The sequence below is a fragment of the Larimichthys crocea genome, chromosome VII (assembly GCF_000972845.2).
Source record: "Larimichthys crocea isolate SSNF chromosome VII, L_crocea_2.0, whole genome shotgun sequence".
NCBI classification, from domain to species: domain Eukaryota; kingdom Metazoa; phylum Chordata; class Actinopteri; family Sciaenidae; genus Larimichthys; species Larimichthys crocea.
Genome location: NC_040017.1, coordinates 20,324,740 through 20,348,498, shown reverse-complemented (window position 1 = coordinate 20,348,498; position 23,759 = coordinate 20,324,740). Strand labels below are relative to the sequence as shown.

Sequence of the window (23,759 nt, the reverse complement as noted above, 5' to 3'; positions counted from 1 at the left end):
GTGGTTTATCATTTCTACAATAACATGGTTGAAATAAACTTTGTAATTATTCATCATATGGTCACTACTCTTGCAATAATATTATTATTTGTATCATGGTCACTTTCTTTGCAATATGTCTTACACTATGCTCACTTTACATTACAATACCCTTTTTATATATCATGCCACTTTTATCCTCAGTACTTGTCTGTTTTGAAGGTTGATTATTTTTGGTGTTCATTGTGTAGGTTATAGATATTTCTGTCTGTTTATTGTGTGTGTGTTTTCTTTTTTGAATTCCTGTTTTCATGGATTTTTTTTGAGCTGGAAGCCCAAAATATGTAAAAATAAACAAACAAACAAACAAAAAACAAATAAACACTTGAAATTGTTTGAATTGTGGGCCCTGAATCTATAAAATCTATGAAAGTTTAACCTGTTTAATTGAATTATGGAAATAAGTAAACTTATTCTTAACTTATTCTTATTCTTAAACTTATTGATATTCTAATTTTTTGGTATATGTAATCCAAGTAAAAACAGTTCATGCCTCTCTCTCTTTCTCTCTATGCGTGTTTTTCTGGGTTTTGTCTGCACACAAAGTGCTGAATAACCCTTTAAGTTTGAATGCATGGTTAAAAGTTAATATTTGCTTGCACACACACAGTTTGCACACACACACACAGTTTGCACACACACAGTTTGCACACACACACACAGTTTGCACACACACAGTTTGCACACACACACACAGCTCGTCGTCACAAGTCAAACGAGCAGCAGCATCAGGGCGGACTGTGTTTACTCTGTGTTAGCACAGAGTTAGCTGCATGTTTTGCGGCTTCATGCCGTGAAGACGCTTGTGAGACTATGTCAGGGTGAGTCAGCTCGACACTTCTTGCAGAGACATGTTACTGAGCAGCAGTGACAAGAGGAGAAAAGATTTATTTTATTATTTTTTTGCAGCTATGCTACGTTAGCCTTTTTAGCCTTAGCGATGCTAGCACAGATTTTATTGTGATCTGATGACGCGGCGGTGAAATTTGTTTTAACTGTTTCACGTTTGGTGAGTTTGACAACGAGTCACTGCTCTGCCACGAACAAGGGTGAAGTTTAAGGTGGAGGTTTCTACACCCACAGAGTTGAGCTATGTGCAGTGTTAGCACAGACAGAGAGAGAGAGGCCAGCTGTTAGCACTGACGCTCACTGTGAAGGTTTCCTCGGCTTGTAACCATCATACACTGGTTGTTTGTCATTGTTTTTGTGTCTTTTTCTTTGACAGCAGCTGATAGCAGACAGAGAGAGGAGCAGGAAGACCCCACGTCCAAGATCTGGGTGTGAACAATGTCTCTCCTGCTGGTGTCTTTCCTTTTAATCCTCCTGCTTGGGATCGTGCTGCTATGTGTCATTTTCAGGTAAGAAGAAGTGTGCTTGTGATTTATAATAACGTGATGTCTGGATTAAAATCAATGATTTCTCTCTCGTTTCCAGGTGGCTCGTGCGATTCTTCCAGACGGCGCTCAACGCGGAGCTGAAGATCAAATCAGTCGGGCTGTTTTCTGTCCAAGGAGTCAGTATCCAGTTTCACCCACAGCACACTCTGGTGAGACACACACACACACACACCGTACACTTTACATGACATTTACAGGGACCAGTCCAAAGTCTGGACACACCTTCTCGCTCGGTTTCTTTATTAGATTTAACACCACGTGTAAACAAAGCGGAATATGTTTTATATTTTCTCCAGAATCGACTTTTAACTTTAACTTTAACTGGTGTGACTCTTTATTGTATCGATCAGCTTCATGAGATCGTCGCCTGTTCCTGTGGAGAGAGGGTGGAAAAAAACGAGAAACCACACACATGAATCCAGACAAAACGTGGCAGAAATGTCCTCAAACCCACTGACACCAGTGTAACACTGGTTAGTTTTAGCATTAACTATAAACTCGACTTTTAATGAATTAAATTAGTTTCCGGCTGTGGGTCAAGAGAAAGCACGGGGGCAGTGTCCGCTGCGTGTTTTCATATCACTCCACCAAACTTAATAATCTCTTTAAATTGTGCCACCAAACCTGAGAAAAAAAATAAGGTAATCTATATATCTTACACGATGAGCACTTGTTGGCTGCTTTGCCTTCACTTCCTTTCCTGAGGTGGACTGCACATGATACATTACATTATTACTGTTTTATAGTTTTGATGTCTTCAGTGTTCATCATTAAATGAGAAGGTGTGTCCAAACCTTTGACCTGCACTGTATGTGGTGACCTCATTCAACGTGACTGCTCTCCTGTCAGGGGGGGTAGTTGTGACCTTCCCCCAAAAATAATAACATTTGACTCTCTTCATGGCAGGAAATTGACAGAATATGGATTTCAAGTAAACTTCTAAACCAGGATTTACCGTAAGTTCTCACATCTCCTTTGTCCTTTGGATTCAGTGATGAATGAAAGCACCTTCTGTTATTTTAAGATGGTCACTGCGTTGCTGTGTTTTTAAGGAGATACCTGGCGCTGTGTGTCGGCGAAACCAGAATTAGGTTTGACTTGCAAGCACCGCTCGGACCTTTGGTGAAAAAGAGCGAAGGAAAGAAGCATGGGAAGATTACAGTCAGCCCAACAACGCTACGCTTTCTGTCGCAAGTATGAAGCTTCGCTGCAGGATGATTTTTTTTTTTCTGAGATGGATAATCGCTGACTTCCTGTCTTGTGTTTCCAGCTGCTGTCTTTTCACGTCAGCTCGATCAATGTGATGGTGCTGAACATCGCGCTGTCAGAGTCTCTCTGGCACATGACTATCGCAGGCATCACCTTGTTACTAGACCACCAGAGTAAAAGGTAGCGGCACGGCTCACACTGATTAACAGAAAAGAGAGAACATGGTACAGATCATACAATGTTCTTATTTTACAGGCTGGCGTGGGACTTCTCAGTCGGGCAGCTCAGCAGCAAAGTGCTCAAAAGCAGTCAGTTGGTACGATCTTTTGTTTGCACTGAAATAGAAACATATGACTTGATGTCTGCGTGACTAACTCTCTCTCTCTGCTTTGTAGGATATATGTTTGGCTGAAGTGGCTCTGAGTCTGCTGCTGTCTGGAGATGTGAGCCTACCAGAGATGAAGCCAGGTTGTTTGTCCCTGAGTGTGAGGACGCTTATAGCAGAGCTGCATGAAGGACTGTTTCTCAGCCAACTCCTGCTGCCCCCGTCTCCCAAAAAGAGCATTCAAGATGCATCTGGTGAGCAAAGTGTCATATCTGACAGATGGAGCAGTGTTTGATGCGACTGTCCCTCGTGACAGAGAAAAGTGTCCATCCTTTGATCGGGCTTCGTTGTAAATCTACAAGATCAATTCACATTGAACCTAATCAAGATGTGGCTGGGTTAAATGTATAGTGATGTTTCTCCACGAGCTCCAAGCGCCTTGGCCGCTGAGTCTGCTGAGTGTGACTTATCTTGACTCGTGTCCATGAACTTCAGTCTTTTTTTTCTTGTGAAAATCACAAAGCAACAGGGAAGGGAAAATCGAATGATTACAGCGTCATAAAAGGTGAATCCAAAAATATTCCCTGGTCCCTTACCGACTTGATACTGTGCTAAAACTTGTGTCGATCCATGACTCAGCCGACTTCTTGCCAGATTATATTACCCTGCTTATTACCATGCGCACTCAAACCTGTCTTACGGCATCACCAAACCTGTCACAACCTGCAGTAAACTATATTACAGTGATATCGTCCACTATCCAACATATACATTGTCTTTACACTTAATTACCAGCAGGACATACAGGACTTAACTGGCTCTTACAGATTGTATTCCTGTATTCCCCAAGCTAATGTGCCGGCACTAATTAATCACATTAATGATCTTCTGCTTATTCTGAAACGTCTGAATGTACCAATGTCTGTGATATTTTTAGCTGTTCTGCTTCACCAGCAAGAAAATGAGGACAAGGTCATATCACCGAGCTTTGTTGACCTCTGTAGGTGTTTGAAATGTCCACATGCTTAGTGATAAAATAAAGTTTTAACCTCCCCCGATCAAATCGAGCTTAAAGTTATTTAAAAAAGTAAGAAAGGAGAAGTCACAGAGAGGTTAAAGTTGGCAGTAAAAGGGGAAATGACACATTAGCTCGCTGAGGTTATTTCCATGGAAAAAAATTATTTCTAGATCATCAGAAATCAGCGTTAAAGATCCGGATGCTTTACGTTCATAGGCACAGTGCCTTCTGTCTGAAAGAGGCCCAGACAAATGTGCAGAATATTGTTCCATATCAGGTGGCGTCTGCACGGTGTCAGAAAGTTTATGAAGTCAAAATCTGATTGTATTTATGATTTAATAGGCAGATTTCTTTTTGTTTCTACACCTGTTTAACAGCTTATTAAGCTCGTGTTCCTGATTTAATACTTTTATTGCTGTTTCCTTTCAGAGTGTGAAATTACAGAGTTTATCCAGACTGAGACTGTGGAGCGGTTTCATCAGCTCATTCCCCACAAGGTCAATGTGGAATTTGATAACACAAATGTAACCCTGTCCATGCACAGCCAGAAAAGGTGCGTCAACATTTTACCTCCAACTGCATTAATACTTTTGTTTGTGCACATTTGGATACCCTGTTGAATTTACGACTCCTTTTTTTTCCCTTTTTCCAGACACCTGAACTGGACTCTGAAGTCTTTAAAAGTCGCCTACGGACGTGACGATGAGCAGCTTCCTCTGAAGAGCTTCACTCCTGAGCTGAACTTTCCCCAGAGCAGCCTGGAGCTCCTTCTAGAGGGTTAGTGGACAGCTGTGTGCCAGATGCAATGCAGAGAGAGAGAGGGAGAGAGAGTTGGATGAAGCTCTGAATAATAACGTTTCTGTTTTTATTTTACTTTGTTATTGGCAGACGGACTTCTCCTCTCTCAAAGTCGACAAAGAATCCTTTGTGTGAACACTCTGAAGACAACGCTGCAGGTGAGGAAGACGCTCGATGGTCACGTCGCAGGAATGTTTGACTTTATTTTGACTCTCTCTTTTTGTGGGATTTTTTTCTACATTTAGGTTACATCAATTGACATCGCAGGCTCATTCACAGTCAACACATGCATCATCCACTACCGTCACCAGGAGTTCTCACATTGGCTGAATCTATTTCCATGGGAACAGCTAATCCACAGGAAGGCAGCGCACAGAAAAAGGCGAGTCACTAACAGAAAACTCGTCTTCAAATCTCCCACTGCAGCGCAAACTAATAATCTAACACCTCTCTGTGATCTTCTTTCTTTCTTATCCATGTTTGTGTTCGCACATCCTCCATTCTTGTATTGCATTACTGTGTCGCGTAGTCCATTAGATTATTTGCCCACCCTCCTTTTCCTCAGGCGCCTCCCTCACCTCGACGCCCCCGTGATGATCACGTCCTCCGTGTCCAACGTCAACGTGTCCGTTCAGCTGGGAGACACGACGCCTTTTGCTCTGGGTTTCCTCTCTGCCAGTGCAGGTACTGCAGGTTTATAAAACATGCCGAGAGAGGCAGGTGAACGTCATGTGATGTTGTTGCAAAATAAGGGCATTGTCGTGTTAAAGTATAACTTCCACACTCTGTGGTAAGCAAAGGCACTTAATGTTAGTGCTGTGCATCATGTGCAAGTCCTGTAGAAGTGTTGCATACCAAACTAGATTAGAAAAGCTCTTTTCTTCAGAGGGCTCTTTTAAAAGTTACACATTAACTCGCACTCCTTTCTTTCAACAGAGTTTGTTTGGCTTCTTTCTTGAAGCAGCTTTGAACATATTTCCTCCCCTCTCTCTCTCGTGTCTGTAGAGCTGCAGCATCTCCTCGACATTAAAGACGACATAGAGAGCCCGGAGTCTCAGAATGTGCACCAGCGTGCCTCGCTGTCCTTGGACAACTTCTGGTGGAGAGTCGGTCAGGGGTCTCATATCCAACAAGCACCCCACCCTCCTGGCAAACATGTGTGGGGAGAGGCGCTAATTTTAGACTCGCTGAGTCTTCAGGTGGGAGTACAAATGAATAGGGAGTGTTTAGAAACTTGATTTATTCTATGTGTGATGATGTTTTATAGTCATTTTCACATCTCTGTGTCACGTTCTTCTGTTTTCTTTTTTTAGTTTTTGCTAATGTTCGTTTACTTTTAATCTCACCCCTCCAGGGCAGTTTCAACCGACCGCACACGGAGCCGAGCAGCCAGTCTCCGAGTTTGAGCGTGGAGTCCAGTCTGAAAGGGCTTCAAGTGGAGCTCTCAGAGACATGTGCGCTGTGTCTGTCTCGCCTGCTGTCCCTCATCTGCGTCCCTCCTCGTGACACGGGACCACAGCTGTCAGACGTGGCCTCAGTGTCTCCCCCTAGTGACGATGCCATCCAACCCACCCCTTCCTCACAGCTACACCTGCTGTTTAAACTGGACTGTTGTCTGGAGGATGTTAATGTGTTCACACTGTCTAATCTGGCAGGTAAGTACATATATTTACATGTGCCTCATCATCTGAACACAGTCTTTCGTCTTATGATTGCCCCTTTGTGTCCTCGTTATCTTGTGGAACCAAACACCACAGGATGCACAGACTCCTCTGCTCTGTCATAACTTCTATTTGTCTGTCTTCTCTTCAGGAGCCGTGGCTTTGCGGACGGACACCGTCAGAGTCATGAGCTCTGCAGAAAGCTCCACAGTGTCTCTTCAAGGTGTTAGCTTGTCTGCGATCAAAACACTCACAGAGAACATGGAGTCATGTTGCCCCGCCTCCCAAATCCCCAGCCCTGTGCTCAAACTCACCGAGATAACCTTTGCCTACCACATCACCACACACACCGTACAGGTAATCACATCACTGTGTGTTTTTTATTTCTCTGGACAGCGTGAACACGTGTGAACATTCATGTTTTGTGTCTTCATCAGGTTCGGTGTGAACAGGAGCTCACTGTTGAGTGGACGCCGCCGGACCACATGGTCTTATATCAGCACCTGACTGAAGCTCAGGCGTGTTGGCGTATGCTCTGCGGAGAGAAAGGGGAGGACAGTCCGGTCAAACCTCCAGAGGGTGAAGTCATCTCAGGGCAGAGTAGAGAGCTATGTGTGCGCGTCGAACTGGGCTGCACTCGTCTGACGGCCCATGTTAGCGAGCTGAATTACATCCTCCTGCAGACAGAGGCCCTTTCTGTCTCCAAGCATGCTGGCTCCATCCGCATGCATGCGCCCTCCATGATCTTCAACTTTGATGGCAACAACATCGTCACCTTTAACAGTTTAGATGTTGAAATGCACACAGAGCTGACAGAGATGCAGCTGCACAGAGACACCTTCCCCTTCCTCACAACTCCTCACAACCGGGTCTGGGTCCTCACTTGCCCCTCCATGGCTGTTGAATTCCCGTACCAGTACAACTTCTCAAACACCTTCGACATGGCCATTAGTGTGCAGAAGTGGCTGAAGACACTGCATCGCTCCCCAAGCCAAGCCACGACCGTCCAACGCCTGCCTCCCGACCTCGTGTTCAAAATCAGCCAGTTCTCCTTCGTCTTCCTGGACGACATCTTTGAAATCAAGCTGCGGGACAACTACGAGCTAATGAAGGATGAGAGCAAGGAAAGTGCGAAACGTCTTCAGCTTCTGGACAAGAAGGTGGCAGATCTACGCAAGCAGCACGGAGAACTTCTCCCCGCCAGAAAGATCGAAGAGCTGTACAGTTCCCTGGAGAAAAAGCACATCGAGATCTACATCCAGCGCTCGCGCCGCCTCTACGCCAACACACCCATGAGGAAGTCGCTGCTGACCTGGACGGTGTCTGACCTGGAGCTCGTCTTCCTGGCTGATCAGTCCCTTCATGGACCAGAGAGGGTGAGAGAGCAGCTGAGGGACATCGACGGGATCAGTCCCTTCCCCAGAGATGGACTCCCTCTGGTGGTGCAGTGGTGCCGTGCCGTAAAGTTTAAACTGGCTGCATTTTTGGGTGAGTTGTAGATATATCGGATTCAGATTAGACTAAATTAAATGCAATTAACTGAATTAAAGGCCTCAGAGTTTAAAGCTTATTTATTCTCTCGTCTTTTTCCGACCTGCCAGTGAGAATTCGGGATTACCCTCGCTACCTGTTTGAAATCCGGGACTGGGCGCTGTCAGGACGTCTGATTGGGACCGAGCAGGACGGACAGGCCAGGGCTCATCGTAAAGAGATCGTCCCACTTGGTGCACCATGGGGAGACGTGACTGTCCACAGGAACATGCCACCTCTCAAGTTTTACTATGATTTCAAATGTGAGTTATTGAGTCACCATCCTCCAAGCGGAGTCCTCAATCTGTTTTGTTTTTATCATCAGATATACTCAGGTCTTTATTCTTCTTGACCATCACGCCTTCTCGATTCATGTGACTTAAACAAAAGTTAAAAGCAGAAGTAGAGAAGTCCTGCATATGTTTAACAATGGCCATTTCTCTCACTGAATCTTCTCTTTGTACAGCCAACATAAATCTGTACACCATCGTGTGGGGGCCATGTTGGGACCCTGCCTGGACTTTGATTGGCCAGTCCGTTGACCTGCTGACCAAACCCACAGTTGATCCGTCACCTCCTCTGGCCTGGTGGGACAAAAGTCGTCTCCTTATGCACGGGCGCTGGGTTATGGACATTGATCAGGCCAATCTTCATCAGCTGGCCACAGAGGTAAAATTACATGAGGGTAACTCACTTACAGTCCATAAAAAGTGGAGTTCTCCCTCCGGGTTGGGAGCATGAGACGGCCCCGTGGTTTGGTGCGAGGCCTGCAGTGCTGTGGAAGCTGTATCAGACCGTTGTTGGGCTGGAAGGCAAAGCTCTCGATTTTTCCAGTCCATCTACATTCCAACCCTCGCCTACGGTCTTGAGTTTTGGGTAGTGACCAAAAGAATGAGATCGATTCCTCCAGCGGTTGACCGGACTCAGCCTTAGCGAAAGGGTTAGGTGCTTGGACATTCGGAGAGCCGCTGCTCCTTCCTTTTGAGTTTTGTCACTGGGTTCTATGTTTTATGGCACATGCTGCACCCTCACAGTCGTTTTCTAATTTTGTTTCTGAGCTGTCAAACTAAATAAATCACCTAATCTAATATAAATCTTGTGTTCTTACAGGACCCGTACAACACCACAGAAAACATGCACTGGGAGTGGAATAAGCTGAACTTTGACTGGAACCCGGGGCAGTTTGTATTTAAAGGAGATCTGGATGTGAACGTCAGGACAGCATCAAAGTAAGCGAAGACATCGTGGATTAAATAAATGTAATATTCGTAGAGAATTGTTCTTTAATAAAAGCGTCTTTCTTTCCAGGTATGATGATATCTGTTTTCTACACCTGCCCAACCTCTGTATGACCCTTGACCTCCAATGGCTTTGCCATGGCAACCCCCATGACCACCATGCTGTAATGCTCTGCTGTGCGGAGAACGTTGCAGACGTAACCTCAGGACAACCTCATGACTCCTACAGAGCCTTTCGCTCCGAGAACCTCAACCTCTCCATCACCATGGACCTTAACCAGCACTGTGGCACAGGTACACGAAACTCACTCACTGCACTTAAAAATAACAGCATTATATACACATTTTGCTGTAGATAAACCATGTATGTTTGCATCGTAGAAGCCTCCCAGCCCAGAATCCTGCTGTACAGCAGCACCCTGCGCTGGATGCAGAACTTTTGGGCGACCTGGACGGGCGTATCTCGACCGATCTGCAGAGGAAAGCTCTTCCACTGCCTCAGGCCTGTCCGCAAGAAGCTGGGTCAGCACTACAAACAGATGTCCTACACAGCCTCCTTCCCACAACTACAAGTACGTGTTTTTCTAGGCCGCCTGCCAGCAGCAGGCCACTAAAAATATGCTTGATGTTTTTACCATGAAATCTGCATTTGCAGTCACTTACACAGCACAGTTTGTCCCTTGATTCCTGGCAGATACTGTACTGAATGCTTCCCCTTTTTTATTTCTCTACACCTAATATCTACCATATGTGTAACTTCCTCCATATTGTGTTATCGTTCAGGTGCATTACTGGGCCTCCTTCGCGCAGCAGAGAGGTATCCAAGTTGAGTGTAACAAAGGCCACGTCTTCACTCGAGGGGCTCAGAGGCTTATCCCACAAGGTACAGACGTTAGCGATCAATAAAAACATCTTTATTTAGTCTGAGTTATATTTTTAATGTGGATCCGTGTGTGTGTGTGTTTGTTTATCAGCTGGCACTGTGATGAGGAGGCTGATCTCTGAATGGAACGTGACCCAGATGGTTAGTGAGCTATCTCAGGTGACGGTTCACCTCATGGCCTCCACCTGGGACGAAACAGCCGACCACCAGCTCAACGCTCAGGTGAAGAAGACTCACCTGCTCAGCCTGTCCTCCCTGAGTTATCAGCGACAGAGCAACCGCATGGAGGAGGTAAACCCCTCAGAGGTGTTTTTTAAAAATTATTATTATTATTTTAAAGGAGGTTACACCATTTGTGGCTGCATTCATTTATAATTGAGATCTTCCTGAAATGTTTCTGACAGGAGGTGAACCAGAAGGATGAGACAAATGCTTCTTACACTCACAAACTGCGCCTGGTGGACCTGCGTGCATCCTGGACCACCACTAACAGGAACATCGCCTTCGGGCTGTACGACGGTTATAAAAAGGCCTCTGTGCTGAAGAGAAACCTCTCCACCGAAGCTCTGAAGGGTCTGAGGATCGACACGCAGCTGCAGACCAAGAAGCTCAAACGCTCTCCTTCCAACTACTCTCCAACGACGGCTCCGACTACACCGGTGATGCCCACCGTCAATCGAGCAGAAAAAAGTCAAAATGAAGGTGAGGAAATGGGCAGACTGCAAAAAAAGGCGACAGCTTTTAAGACGCACTAACGTCTTTCTCTCTTTGTTTTCGCTCTGCAGGAACGTCGATGCTGCAGAAACTGATTGAGGAAACGGATAAGTTTGTGGTGTTTTCAGAGGAGGACTCAGGTGTCAGCGATCAGCTATGCGGTATCGCAGCCTGTCAGACCGATGACGTCTACAACCGCAACTGGTTTATCGAGCTGGTCAACTGTCAGGTGCCTCGATAATAGCATTTTTATTCGGTGTTATTTTATTTGCGCGTTGATGGATCTGTAATCGAACGATGAAATGTTTTCACCCAGATGATGTTACGTGGCACAGAGACCGCCGGCTGTGTGCTGGTGTCCGCAGCAAAGGCTCAGCTGCTGCAGTGTGAGCATCACCCGGCCTGGTACAACGACACCCTGAAGCAGAAAACCACCTGGACCTGTCTGCTGGACGGCATGCAGTACTTTGCCACCATGGAGCCCAACCCGTCTGAGCAAGAGGACAGGCAGCTGTGGCTGGAGGTAAGCTCGACTCTCACCTGGTATTTATATCGGAGGGTCTCGGATACAAAGATGATCAAGATTGTGCTCAAATCAGTCTGTTCTGATAAGGGAGGAGATTTTTTTTTTTGCCACTTTTCAACTTGATATGATGCAAATTTAATTTAATTACACTTAGTGGATGTTATTTTTCACTGACAGTCAACAAAACGTGAGACTTTCTGCATTATTAGAGAATAATTAGCAGATTCAAATGATGTGTGATATAAAACAAACCTGCAGGTCGTGTGCAGGTTGTTAATTAAAAAGGTATAAAATGTAGGAGAGGTAAGCCTCCCCCAACAAAATTTTTTGGATGTGTCCCAGCCTGGAAAAATACCAGAGAGACGTTTTCCAAACCTTGTCCCTGGTTCTTAATGAGGTCACCGTTGGCCGTTCTTTTTGGCACCGCCGGTGAGGACGACCTGTGCCTAACTCCAACCGGATGCCGCACTCCGTCCTTCGCCTCTCTTTTGGCCAGGCGTGTGATACTACTAACCCATGCTCAGTGGTTAAGAGACGTTGTGTCCTGTCCTGATTACAACTTGAAAAGATCCACTACTCAGTTTGTAACACAGACAAGAAGTTTCATGAAAGTTTGGGGACCTTTCCTGAAGTTGGAGAATCTGTTTTTGTGTTTGTCTTTGTGTTTGAGGTTTTTTTTTTTATTGATACCTACTCTGTAAAATTGTTGTATGTTTTACGCTTTGCAAAAATATGTAAATTTTAAGGATATTTGTGTAAGTGTGATTCAAATTCAAGAGAGAGAAAAGAGTCTAAAATGAAATAGGACGAGTATCAAGTTATAAAATTCTGGTATCAAGTTATAAAATCCTGGTATCATGATGACCTTCATTGTAACACTGCGTCAGACTAAACTCAGCAGCTGCAACATAACAAGCGGAGCTTCCTGCTGAGATTCACCCTCGACTCTTTCATCGTCGTTTTTAGGTGAAAAACATCGAGGAGCACCGGCAGCGTAACGTCGACTCTGTGCTGGAGCTGATGGAGAGTGGCCAGGCTGTGGGAGGAATGGTTAGCACCACGACAGGTAAATGATTGTTCTTCTTCACCACATAGTCGACACTGACCACAATGCTGTGAACGCCTGTAGATGTAACTTTACTAATCTTCTTTTCTGTGTCTGTAGACTGGAACCAGCCGGCCCAGGTGAACGAGGCTCAGCAGGTTCAGCGTATCATCTCACGTTGTAGCTGTCGGATGCACTACATCAGTTACAGTCATGACATCAACCCAGAGGTGGCCACGCAGATCAAACCACCCGAGCTGAGAAACAACCACGAGAAGGAAGACCTGCTGAAAAAACAGGCCGGTGTGTGTGCTCACCTACATGCTGAGTTCTTTCTATAAGTCACCGTATATGAGCTTTAAAGACTTTTATCATGCTGATTTAACAGGAGCTGTGGACACGTTCACCCTCATTCACCACGACCTGGAGATTTCCACTAACCCTGTTCAGTACGCGATGATCCTGGACATCGTCAACAACCTGTTGTTACACGTCGAGCCCAGACGCAAGGTTGGCTAATGATTCCACAAAAGAGTCCCATGTCCTTCCTGATGTTTCATCTTTCTTCATTACGTGTTATGTTTTTTAATGTAGGAGCACAGTGAGAAAAAGCAGCGCGTGCGTTTCCAGCTGGAAATTTCTAGTAACCCTGAGGAGCAGCGCAGCAGCATCCTGCACCTCCAGGAGGCCGTCAGGCAGCACCTCGCCCAGATTAGACGGCTCGAGAAACAGATTTACTCCAACATCAGGGCGAGTCGTGTTTCATCAGTCGAACTACGACACATTTTTCATCTATCCCTCGTGTGTCATAGGAGTGCAGTGTTTAAATCTGTTTTTTTTTTGCTTTCATCTTTCAGGCACAGCCAGAGGAGCTGAGCGTCGATGACTTGATGGAGATCAACACCAGACTGCAGAACCAGCTGAACCAGGAGAAGAACGACATGCAGATGAAGAGCGAAGAGCTCAACATCCTCATCAGGTCTCACATCAGCTCTCTTTCACATCTAATTGGGGATCAACAGTTAACCAAGAAGAATAGTTTTGACTGGATACACGGCAGTAGCTCGCTCAGTAATAAAGATGCTGAACAAAGCTGGTGTGGGAACATTGCTGAATAACCGAGCCCGGTCGAGTGGCAGTCAGTGCAGTTAAAAGACCTAGTTCAGTACCTCGTACCTGGGGATGTTATGCTATCAAGAGCTACTTAAACATTAATTAAACACACTGAAAAACTCTTTTAAGGAGAAGAAGGATGAGCTGAGCTCTGAACCGGTTAGTTAATGGGTGTTGGGCTATTAAAATGAACTGCCTCGATCCAATGCTGAGAAAATGTGGCACACAGGTGGAACATTTTTTTTTTCCTTTCAGGTGTTTTAAGGACTTCCAGCTGCAAAGGGCGAACAAGCTGGAGCTGCGTAAGCCCCCAGAGGACGTCAGCGTGGCGAGGAGAACCGAGATCTACTTCGCGCAGGCGCGCTGGTGTTTGACCGAGGAGGACGGCCAGCTTGGCATCGCTGAGTTGGAGCTGCAGAGATTCATGTACAGTAAGGTGAGGTGTGGAGAATCGCTCCTCATCCCAATAAATCATCTGCTCTTACACGTCCTCTTTTATTATTTCGAACCCTCTGCCTCCCTCTGTTGCCTCTTTTAACACTTCCTATAGCTGCATTTGTTCCTCCTGACACATCCAATATTACTCTTAATCACCGCTGGATGATAAATGATGATAACTCTGTGAACACTTTGTTCCCACAGCTGAATAAGTCCGATGACACAGCAGAGCATCTTCTGGAGTTGGGCTGGTTCACGATGAACAACCTGCTGCCCAACGCAGCGTACAAGGTACGTCTGACTCTTTAATGTAACGATTAAAGATTTAAAATTTGAAGTAAACGTGACAAACTGTGAGAGAAGTTGTCAACATGTGATATTTATGACTCTCTGCCTGGTTTCCTCTGTGCAGCGTGTGAGGGTATGTACAGTGACAAGACTTAACGTCTGTGTTGACTCCATCAAGGTTCGCATTCAGTGTTGCATGCTCACGCTCGAGGATTCATTGATGCATGCGTGACCAAGGACTCATCGTGTTATCGTCCATACTGTGATCATATTATCGATATCACATCGAAGCAGGAGTTTTTGTTTTGCGAGGTCGCTGAGGATGAAACGAGCTCCGTCTTCTTTTACAGGTCGTCCTCCGTCCTCAGAGTAACTGCCAGCTGGGACGCCAGTTTGCTCTGCGCATCTTCAGTAAAGTGCGCCCCCCTGTGGGAGGAATCTCCGTGAAGGAACACTTTGAGGTGACGAAACTTTGCATGCAGCCACGTTCACATGAAACATTTGGATCAGTGTTTTTAATTTAAGATTTGTTTCCTCCGCCGTCATCGTCAGGTGAACGTGGTGCCTCTCACCATCCAGCTCATGTACCAGTTCTTCAAGAGGATGATGGGATTTTTCTTCCCGGGAAGAAATGTCGAGGAGGAGGAGGTCACAGACGAGGAAGACAAGTTTAGATTGGTTACCACAGGTTTGTTTATCTCGATCAGGCAGTAAGATGAGCAGCATTTACTCTCTGTGAGATCACCAGCCTGTAATCTACACCAACTACCCGATCAATAATAGTTTCAGCTTTCTCTGTCAGGTGTGTGTGTGTCTTTGGATATGACCTTGATGTGTGTGTGAGGCAGACTCAGTGGGAGTATAAGGTTTAGGCTGCAGAGTCACCCAGAGGCCACGGTGCTGATGCTGATGTGCACTGTGTCACAGGTATCCCTGTCAAGCCTCGGCAGTTGTCAGAGGACACCATGGGAGCGATGGGCCCCAGCAAAGGCGTCGCCCAGGGACTGAACCGCACTGCGGGGGTCAGGAGGTCATTCAGGAAACCTCCAGAGGTATTTTCATGTTTTTCGATGGATTCATGCTCCGACGTCGAGAACAAACACAAAACAAAGACTTTTAATTGTGTCGTTTCTTCCCAGCAGCATCCTGTTGATGACATTGATAAGATGAAGGAGCGAGCTGCTATGAACAACTCCTTCATCTACATTAAGATTCCCCAAGTGCCCCTGTGTGTCAGCTATAAGGTGAGAGTGACTGAGCTCTACACTACGCAAACAGAGCATGTCCCAACTGTTGGTTTCTATGAGGGGTAAAAATGTTTTATTTTTAAAGAGTTACACACATTTGAAAAACGCCAAGGGGGTCAAAAAATAACCCCTTTTAATCTGAAAAGGATTATTCTGTTAAATCTTGACTAGAGATAAAACAATATGAGACTTTTGAGACCAGTTATTGATTTTAGAAGGGGAAATATTAATGGTTATGACAGCTGATAGAGTAAATCTCTGAGCGTTGATTTTTGAACTGATGTGACTATGCAAAGGTTTTCTGAAAGTTGCTTTCTTACACAAATAACTCAAAATATATAGAGTTAAATATTGTTATAGTTCATAACATTTCTTTGAGAGTGTGTCTTCTGTTTTACTTTGTGCTGTTTATCACAATAGTGAATATCAAGACTTGTTTCAGATAACGTATACGACAGTCTGTCCGATATGTCTGCTGAGTGTCTGTTGGCTCTGTTTGTAGGTATTCGAAATGTTTACGATGCATCACAGGATGTCAAACATGCCGCTTGTACTTGTACCATCAGAGAACGATCACCTGACTCCGCAGCTCTCTTCAACTCCAGTGTGGAGCATTTTAGGCTCTTTCAGCTCATTGTTTTGGTTCACTCTCGCAGTGTAGCAAGAAAAACAATGTTAAAAACCCACCAAACTGCAGACAGACACAGTTAGCGACTAGCTGGTGAACACAGGGAGAGCCAGAGATTTCCCTCAGGAGATGGTAGAGACCAAAAACTGAGCTAAAACAGGGTATATGTTGGATTTTGCTGCCTCAGGTGACCAGAAACATGACTACAAATAAATGATAATGTTGTTTTAAAACTGCTGGATGTGTAAATCAGTTGTTGTTTGTTTCCAGTCCAGTAATTGACTCTATAAAATTCACCGTCTTTAGGGAGAAAAGAGCAGTGTGGACTGGAAGGACCTGAACCTGGTTCTGCCCTGTTTGGAGTATCACAACAACACCTGGACGTGGCTCGACTTTGCCATGGCTGTGAAAAGAGACAGCCGGAAAGCGCTTGTAGCACAGGTACGTAACACTTAGCTGTGGTGTGAAGGTTTGATGTGGTGGGTTTAAATGTGCCCTGCTTTAGTAGTTGTAATTTATTCATCACCAAGGAGAGGCAGTTTGCCCTGACATTGACTTGTTCGTCTTGCTCAGATGATAAAGGAGAAGCTGCGTCTGAAGCCGGCGTCGGGCTCGGACCTGCGAGGCAAATCGTCCGAAGGGAAGTCCGACAACAGCCTGCAGCAGCAGGAGGAAGACGAGAAGGCACGCCTCCTCATCGGCCTCAGCAGCGCTGACAAGAGCTCCGGCAAGAAGAGCATCTTCAGCCGCCGCAAGTGAAGCAACGAAACACTCGCACATTCACACCACGTCAGACTGGACCACGCGAGCACCTCGGAGGGGTCAGGATATCAGTCTGTCTTTGTGAATCTCAATGAAAAAGGGAGGTGGTGGAGCATTTTAATCACTTACTGTATCATACGAGCCTGCTGAACCTAAAGTCTGGAGTTTTTGTGTTTTTGAAAAATCCTCCTCGTGTCTCAGATTTCAGATTTATGGCTAAAATCCCTCCAGGATTACCAGGGTGCCATTTTGACCAAATATATATTATTGTTTTATTTGTGTGCCATTTAGAAAATCACTCTGCATTTCATTTCATACACCACAACAACAACGACCACTTAACGTTGCATTGAATGTAGCGAGGATGACTTACAGTATGTAGCTAGCACTTTCCTCTGCAAGACACACGAGAGCACCTTTTCCTGCTGGCTCAGGAACACTGTACGTCAAACGTGTTAACGTCTGCTAGAATAAAACAGGACTCAGTTGAAGGCACCTTCGATGCTGCCCGCTGTAAAGAGAAGAAAATAGATTTTTAAATGCCATAAATAAATATATCAGATATGTTTTATCAGCTTAAATAAGTCGGCTGTATGACTGTCACACTGACAGGAAGGCCTTCACCCTTCGTCTAGCCGTGCCTCACCCCTGTGCTTTCTATCAAGAACAGCAGCAAAGATGTGTTAATGTGTAAACGTGGCACTTGGTTTGATGGTATTGTGGCAAAAAAATAGAAAAACAAACAAATTGCAGCTAATCGCTGAGTGTATGTTTTGTAATTTTATTACTAAAGCACTTTTTTTATGCAAAGTATTTTGATATTTTTGTAACCACGGTTGTTTTTCTGTTGAATTACTTAAATTCTGTTAAACCTGTTATTAAGAAGAAGAAGAAGTAGAAGAGGAAAATGGCCCTGAACATTTCAATTAAAATCGGATCATATCGCAAAAAGAAAAAGCAGATGTATTCACATTTCTATCAGCTCTGTGGCTTATTGTTTATCTGTTAATAAAAGTGTTATAGTCTCTAAGTGGCGTCTCTGTGTGCTCATTGCTCTGCAAGAAGAGGATGATTGATCGTTGATCATTGATCTGACAGCTTTAACTGGAGCGGAATCGAGCTCTTTCAGCTCTGGGTGTCCGTCTGCAAACATTTCTCTCACTCTCTCTGCTCGTGGATCAGAGGCTCTGCAACGTCCGAGACAGGACACGAGAGAAAGAAGAAGAAGAAGAGCTAGATTTGTCCACTTTGTGTGAAATGCTTTGGTTTATTTATGGGAAGCGACGTCAGTAGAAACAAGGTGAGTGAGATTTATAGATATTTACATGCTGACGTGGAGGTTGTTGATAAGATGTAGATAAGGATACAAAGATGTTTGGAACAGTACAAGAATATTTATCTTAAGCATCGACTAAAAATGTACTTACTCCAGATGGAAAGAGATTTTTTCAAAATAAAAGCAGGAAAAGTGTAAAGACATCCAGGTTGTGTCGAAGCTACTTGATGATTTTAATGTGTTTTTAAAGTCCAAGATGTTCCACAATGTTCGTGTTTGTCCCGTCCACTGCATCAAAGTGTCAGAAATAGAAGTATTGATTAGCTGTTAAGTGATCAGTGACCTTCCATCCTACCAGCAGCATGAGGGTCAATAGATGTTTGGTTGTGTGCAGCACTGACAGAAGTGGCTGCAGCTTCAGATACTGTAAGTGCTGAAAAAAAAATGTCATTTTTGCAAATACTTTTGCGTTATGTGCTTTAAATCCAGTTTTGATATTAAATCTTTAGAGAAGTAAATTGATTGTCAAAGTCTGTTTGCTGAGGAAAGAAGTAGATCATTCAGATCAGTCAAAGTTGTTGCAATGTGATTAAAGTTCTGTATTTTTTAGCTTTGTCAAGTAAAATACACAGATCAGACCACCTGCCTAACCTTGCACAGGTCTTCCTTTTGCTGCCAAAACATCCCTGACCCATCGTGGCATGGATTCTATTAAACCTCTGAAAGTGTGCTGTGGTATCTGGCACCAAGACGTTAGCAGCGGGTCCTTTAAGTCCTATGAATTGCGAGCTGAGGCCTCCATGGAATCAGACTTGAAGCTCTCCATCTTCCTGTCCAGTCCATCTACGTTCTATGGTCATGAGCTTTGGGTAGTGACTGAAAGATTGCTGATACCGAAATGGTTGAAATTGGCTTTCTCCACTGAGTGGCTGAGCTTCGCCTTAGGGATAGAGCGAGGAGCTCAGACATCTAGAGGAAGCTGGAGTAGAGTCACTGCTCCTTCACATCAAACAGAGCCAGCTGAGATGGTTCGGGCATCTGACTAGGATTGAAGTTGTTTGTCCAGAACTTCCACTCATCAGAGGCCAATGTGAACACCTTGACCTAGTTGTTGTGTTCCTCAAACCATTCCTGAACCATGTTTGCTTCGTGACAGGGCGCATTATCCAGCTGAAAGAGGCCATTGCCTACAAGAGTAGCTCTTGTTGGGGCTTCTTTTCCTAGCTTAGACCACCTTTGATAGGGACTGACCACTGCAGACTGGAAACACCCAACAAGAGCTGCAGTTTTGGAGTTGCTCTGCCTTTGTCAGTGTCGCTTGTCCATTTTTCCTGCTTCTAACGTCAACTTTATGGACATAATGTTTATAATTTGGGTAAATGTACTTACTCCATCCTGATCATAAAGCATCATTATCTTTTATCATCTAGAGAGAGGGACCCCCTGCTCAGCGTCGACTCAGTCATGGGTTCCCGCCAAACGATGGGGCCTCGGTCACTCATAGACACTCAGCTGTATTTTGTCAGCCTGTCAGACCGGAGGGCAGATCGCCTGAAGTACTGCTGCCTCCAGAGGACACGGCTGAGACGTCAGACAAAGAGAGAGCTCTTCCCACTTTCATCTCTGTCTTTCTGCCTGAGTTCCCACATTGTAGATTCCCTGGAAGAGACCATTTCCAGGTACTCTGCACCTCAACTGTTCAACAGAGTTAAAAAAAAAAGCAGAAACACTGAGATGACTGTCCTTCTGTGCTCACAGATCCTGGGCTTCATAGCCAAAGGCTCATATGGACCCATCCTGAAAGTGAGGGACGTTTTCAAAGACAAGATGTTTGCCGTGAAGGTTAGTTCAGCCATAACAGTCATAGCAACGTTATATAAAAACATAGAATCATTTTCGTGTAATCATTTTCATCGTTTTGCAGGTTCTAGCAAAGTCAGAGATTTTGAAGCATGGAGTGGTGGAGCAGTCGAAAGAAGAAGTTATCATTCAGGTATCACGCCATCAAACTTGATCAAAGTTACTATACTACTCCTATATTTATTGCTTTTTATTGTATATGATAGTAAACTGTGGGGAGTTTGAGTGTTGGACAGATAAAACAAGCAATCTTGGGACATTTGTTTGGACTCTCATGAGTATATTTTCTCTACTTTCTGACATTTCACAGACTGAATGATTAATTAAGATAATCAGCAGGTTAATCAATAATAGCTCAACTTACACACTCGAGAAAAGGTGATATTTCTTAACAATAAAACAAATTATACAACAGTTACTCCTGACTTGACAAGAGTCGTTACATGATATAGAGCGTAACAGCACTTTAAGACTTTTAACTACATGTATCGCTCCACTTTACTGTTGTTTGAATGATTGTTACATTAACATCATCATCTATTTTAGACTGTAACAAACTTTGTAGTTTAAAAACACACTCAAACCTGGCTTGATGACACACTGAGGCCACCCTGAGGACACGCCCCCACAGTCCTGGAGTACGTGTGTTTGAGTGTTTGTAGAGCCACAATCAAATTTAAATTTTCAAGGCATCATCTGCCCATCTCTCATTGTTAAATCCACTGTGTGTTTGTGTGTGTCGACTGTTGCATTGCAGCGGCAGCTCAAACACCCATTTATCCACAGTCTGCAGGACAGCTGGCAGACACAGCGCCATCTCTTCATTAGTGAGTTAATAATAAGTGACACAGCTCTTCCCTCCTTCCCTTCTTTGAGTTTTTCTCTTGCAGTCGAACTGCTGCATCCTCACAAATCTCAGTGGTGGTTATTGAAGAGGTACACTGCCATCTAATGAGAGTGTTGGGTAGAGCCCAGTGTGGCTGCAGCTGCCTGCATGTGTTCCCAGTTTTTTTTATCAGCCATGATCATAAATTTATATTAAATTTTAAAGTTCCTGCAGGATAAACAGGAGATAAGCCAGAAGCTTGCATGTTTTTGACTTTATTCAACCTTCCTCCTTCCTTTCCCAGCAACATGATGAGTCCTTTTTATGGTGTCCTTTTTTTTCTAATATTTTATATCGGAGCATGCCGTCCTGTGTTAACTCAGCAGTGTGTGTCTTTGTGTGTCGTCCTCTGCAGTGTGTGACTACTGTAGCGTTGGAGACTTGCACACCTACTGGTTACTTAAAGGCCAGTTTGGGGAGGATGAGGTTCGTCTCTTTGCTGCAGAGCTGGGCAGTGCGCTGGGTTAGTGCCAGTCACACTTTCAACATTAAGCGTTCAGCACATGCACATAAAACAGGGTTTAAAACTCGTTTTTCTCTTTCTGTCTTTTGTTTGTTATTTCTAGGATTCCTGCATGACTTAGGGATCATGCACAGAGATGTAAAGGTATGATTTTTTTAATATGTGATGTATTTATCCTGTATTTGTGATTCTTTATGATAATAATTGATCTGTATTTTTCAGATGGAGAACATTCTTTTAAGTGATCGAGGTACTGCTAAACACCTAAACACATTTTCCGCTTCATGCAGTCAACAAACGTCGTGTAGATTCAGCCTCAGCGTGTGTTTTCATTCAGGTCACCTTCGCCTGTCTGATTTCGGACTCTCCCTGCGGCTGAAACGAGGAGGAAGAGCGTTCACGATATGTGGGACGATCCAATACATGGGTGAGATTTTTTGGTTTCATTTTTCTATAAATGACACGAGAGAGTGTTCTTGCTTGAAGGGAAGTGTCGTTTGTGTGCAGAACCCCACCTGTGTTTTGCTCTCATTTGATTCAGCTGACCCAGTTATGAATGCCATGCACCTGTGGTGCACTTTACATATTATTGCTTTGGGCTTTTTATGCTGCAGTTTTTAATTTTTTCATGTTGATCTTTTTGTCCCGGTTTTGTCTGAACAGCTCCAGAAGTTTTAGGTGGAGGTCCGTACAACCACGCCGCTGACTGGTGGTCTCTTGGTGTCATGTTGTTTTCGCTTGTGACCGGAGAGGTGAAGGCACATAAACTCACTATTTATTAGCTCTCCATGTGGTTCTGTGTTTAATATTGTTCGGTGTGGTTTGTATTTTGCAGTTTCCAGTCCCTGCAGAGCCGGACCACAGCACCATGTTGAACAAGGTCAAAGACTTTCATTACCTCCTACCTAAGACCTTCAGCTCTGCTCTGATCTTACTGCTCACTGAGGTTTGTAAATATGATTCTCCTCTCTCTGTTTCAAACCCTGTGATCCCTCTCATGTGTCATATTTGTCTGTTTGTTTTTGTCCGTGCAGCTTTTGTGCAAAAATCCAGCGAACCGGCTTCGTAACCTGGAGTGTTTCAAGATGCAACCCTTCTTTCGTGGCTCCTCGTTCGACTCTCTCATCCTTCAGAAGACACCTGTTGACGTCATCCTCCAGCTCAGGGCTCATCCTGATTGGGCGGCCAAAGCGAGGAGAGGCCTTTCATTGGATTATTTTAATAGCTTTGACTGTGATAAGATCCTTCATTCTCCTATAAATCCCACTGAACTGTCACCTACTACTACACCTGTGTGGACCAGACTCCAACCACGGAGCAGACTTGCAAAGCACGAGACCTGAATACAGACTAAATGATGAATATTTACCACCTCCTGGACTGGATTTAATATTTTGACAGTGTTTTTTCCTCTGTGTGTTACCTTCTGTCATCCTACAACTAATTTCCTGCTACATATTTGTTGCTGTCACTATATAACTGTTTGTTTTTAGTATTGTAGCCTTAATACTGTGTTATGTTGGTTTGTCTGTGTTATCTTTCAGGTCTTCTTGGTGGTTTGATCCGTCCTACCTCATTGGTTGATTGATGTCACCTTTATAAGCTAGGTCATCTCAAGATGACCTGACATGAATGGCTGACACCTTTCAAGTGCCCACTTTGATTTGGTTTGGTTGTTGATTCACGTTACACACAGTTTAAGTGAGCACTCAACACCCACACACTGTACTGACTGCTGATTTAACAGCATGGTTTGCTTGAAATTAATTTAATTTTTCGTTCATTTAAATGGTTTCTGTGTGGGCCTCCCTCTTTATTATGCTCTTCAACGAGTCAGGTATAACACTATTAAAATCACTTTGAGCTGTTTATCCTTAAACTTTGAAATTAAACTTGTAAGCACACATTTTGTACTCCGCTCGGCATCTGTCTTTTACTTCACCAAGCTCTCACCAACGACTAAAAGTCAGTCCCAGATTTACTCTTGTCCGGCAGCTTCTTGCTCGCTCACACTCCTCCATCAACGTCACCTTTGGTCTTTGCGTCTCTGTCATTATATCCATAGAGGCTGCTGAGCCCGGTTACATTGCCCTTGTGAAGTAAGAGACCTGAATACAGAAGCTGACTGCGAATGATGAATGTGTCACCTTCTGGACTGGGTTTTATATTTTGTGTGTGTTACCGACTGTAGTCCTGCAGCCAATGTTCTGCAGGAAGAGGAACCTCCTCTTCTTCTGGTCCAAACACTAACACTCCCGCGGTACTCTGAGTCCACAGTCCAGGCAGCCCGGCTAACAAACTGAGCTAACATTGGCTAACAGCAGCTATAACTTGCAGCCGTTTACTTTAATGTCCATCAGGAAACTCAACAAGAGTTCAGGAGGACGTCAGAGGGGAAAAGTTGAAAACATTTCC

At 44.4% G+C, this 23,759-nt stretch overlaps 2 protein-coding genes across 9 annotated transcripts; both read left to right on the top strand.

The window, feature by feature from the left end:
• The first annotated feature begins 706 nt into the window (after positions 1-706).
• LOC104923557 (protein KIAA0100) lies at positions 707-17,889 on the top strand. Of its 8 annotated transcripts, none has more exons than XM_019278118.2 (41): positions 707-860; positions 1,265-1,397; positions 1,474-1,585; positions 2,343-2,392; positions 2,489-2,630; positions 2,707-2,825; positions 2,901-2,961; positions 3,041-3,224; positions 4,418-4,541; positions 4,641-4,765; positions 4,877-4,944; positions 5,032-5,168; positions 5,352-5,470; positions 5,792-5,985; positions 6,141-6,441; positions 6,599-6,804; positions 6,885-7,935; positions 8,049-8,240; positions 8,444-8,646; positions 9,088-9,206; positions 9,286-9,509; positions 9,597-9,787; positions 9,999-10,098; positions 10,190-10,404; positions 10,503-10,800; positions 10,884-11,041; positions 11,129-11,335; positions 12,305-12,404; positions 12,504-12,686; positions 12,772-12,893; positions 12,978-13,133; positions 13,241-13,362; positions 13,752-13,932; positions 14,139-14,225; positions 14,347-14,355; positions 14,573-14,683; positions 14,775-14,910; positions 15,150-15,274; positions 15,362-15,466; positions 16,404-16,538; positions 16,671-17,889. In XM_019278118.2, the coding sequence occupies exons 2-41, from the start codon at positions 1,327-1,329 to the stop codon at positions 16,854-16,856; spliced, it is 6,729 nt and encodes a 2,242-aa protein (XP_019133663.2). In that variant the 5' UTR covers positions 707-860; positions 1,265-1,326; the 3' UTR covers positions 16,857-17,889. The 8 variants fall into 8 exon arrangements, with proteins under 8 accessions (XP_019133663.2, XP_019133656.2, XP_019133640.2 ...); XM_019278111.2 differs by having other exon boundaries at positions 5,316-5,470; positions 10,190-10,389; XM_019278095.2 differs by having other exon boundaries at positions 5,316-5,470; positions 15,365-15,466.
• Positions 17,890-19,617: 1,728 nt separating this feature from the next.
• On the top strand, positions 19,618-23,241 carry rskra (ribosomal protein S6 kinase related a). The gene is made up of 11 exons (XM_027280376.1): positions 19,618-19,785; positions 19,894-19,977; positions 20,060-20,128; positions 20,753-20,822; positions 21,237-21,344; positions 21,448-21,488; positions 21,567-21,594; positions 21,682-21,771; positions 22,008-22,096; positions 22,180-22,290; positions 22,379-23,241. The coding sequence occupies exons 1-11, from the start codon at positions 19,618-19,620 to the stop codon at positions 22,685-22,687; spliced, it is 1,167 nt and encodes a 388-aa protein (XP_027136177.1). The 3' UTR covers positions 22,688-23,241.
• The last annotated feature ends 518 nt before the right edge of the window (positions 23,242-23,759 follow it).

Coding starts and splice junctions, on each gene's coding strand:
- LOC104923557 (XM_019278081.2), top strand. CDS start 1,327: ATGTCTCTCCTGCTGGTGTCTTTCCTTTTAATCCTCCTGCTTGGGATC. Junction 9,510..9,596: donor TAACCAGCACTGTGGCACAG/GTACACGAAACT, acceptor TTTGCATCGTAG/AAGCCTCCCAGCCCAGAATC. Junction 15,275..15,361: donor CATTCAGGAAACCTCCAGAG/GTATTTTCATGT, acceptor GTTTCTTCCCAG/CAGCATCCTGTTGATGACAT.
- rskra (XM_027280376.1), top strand. CDS start 19,618: ATGGGGCCTCGGTCACTCATAGACACTCAGCTGTATTTTGTCAGCCTG. Junction 21,345..21,447: donor AGAGCTGGGCAGTGCGCTGG/GTTAGTGCCAGT, acceptor TGTTATTTCTAG/GATTCCTGCATGACTTAGGG. Junction 21,489..21,566: donor TCATGCACAGAGATGTAAAG/GTATGATTTTTT, acceptor TGTATTTTTCAG/ATGGAGAACATTCTTTTAAG.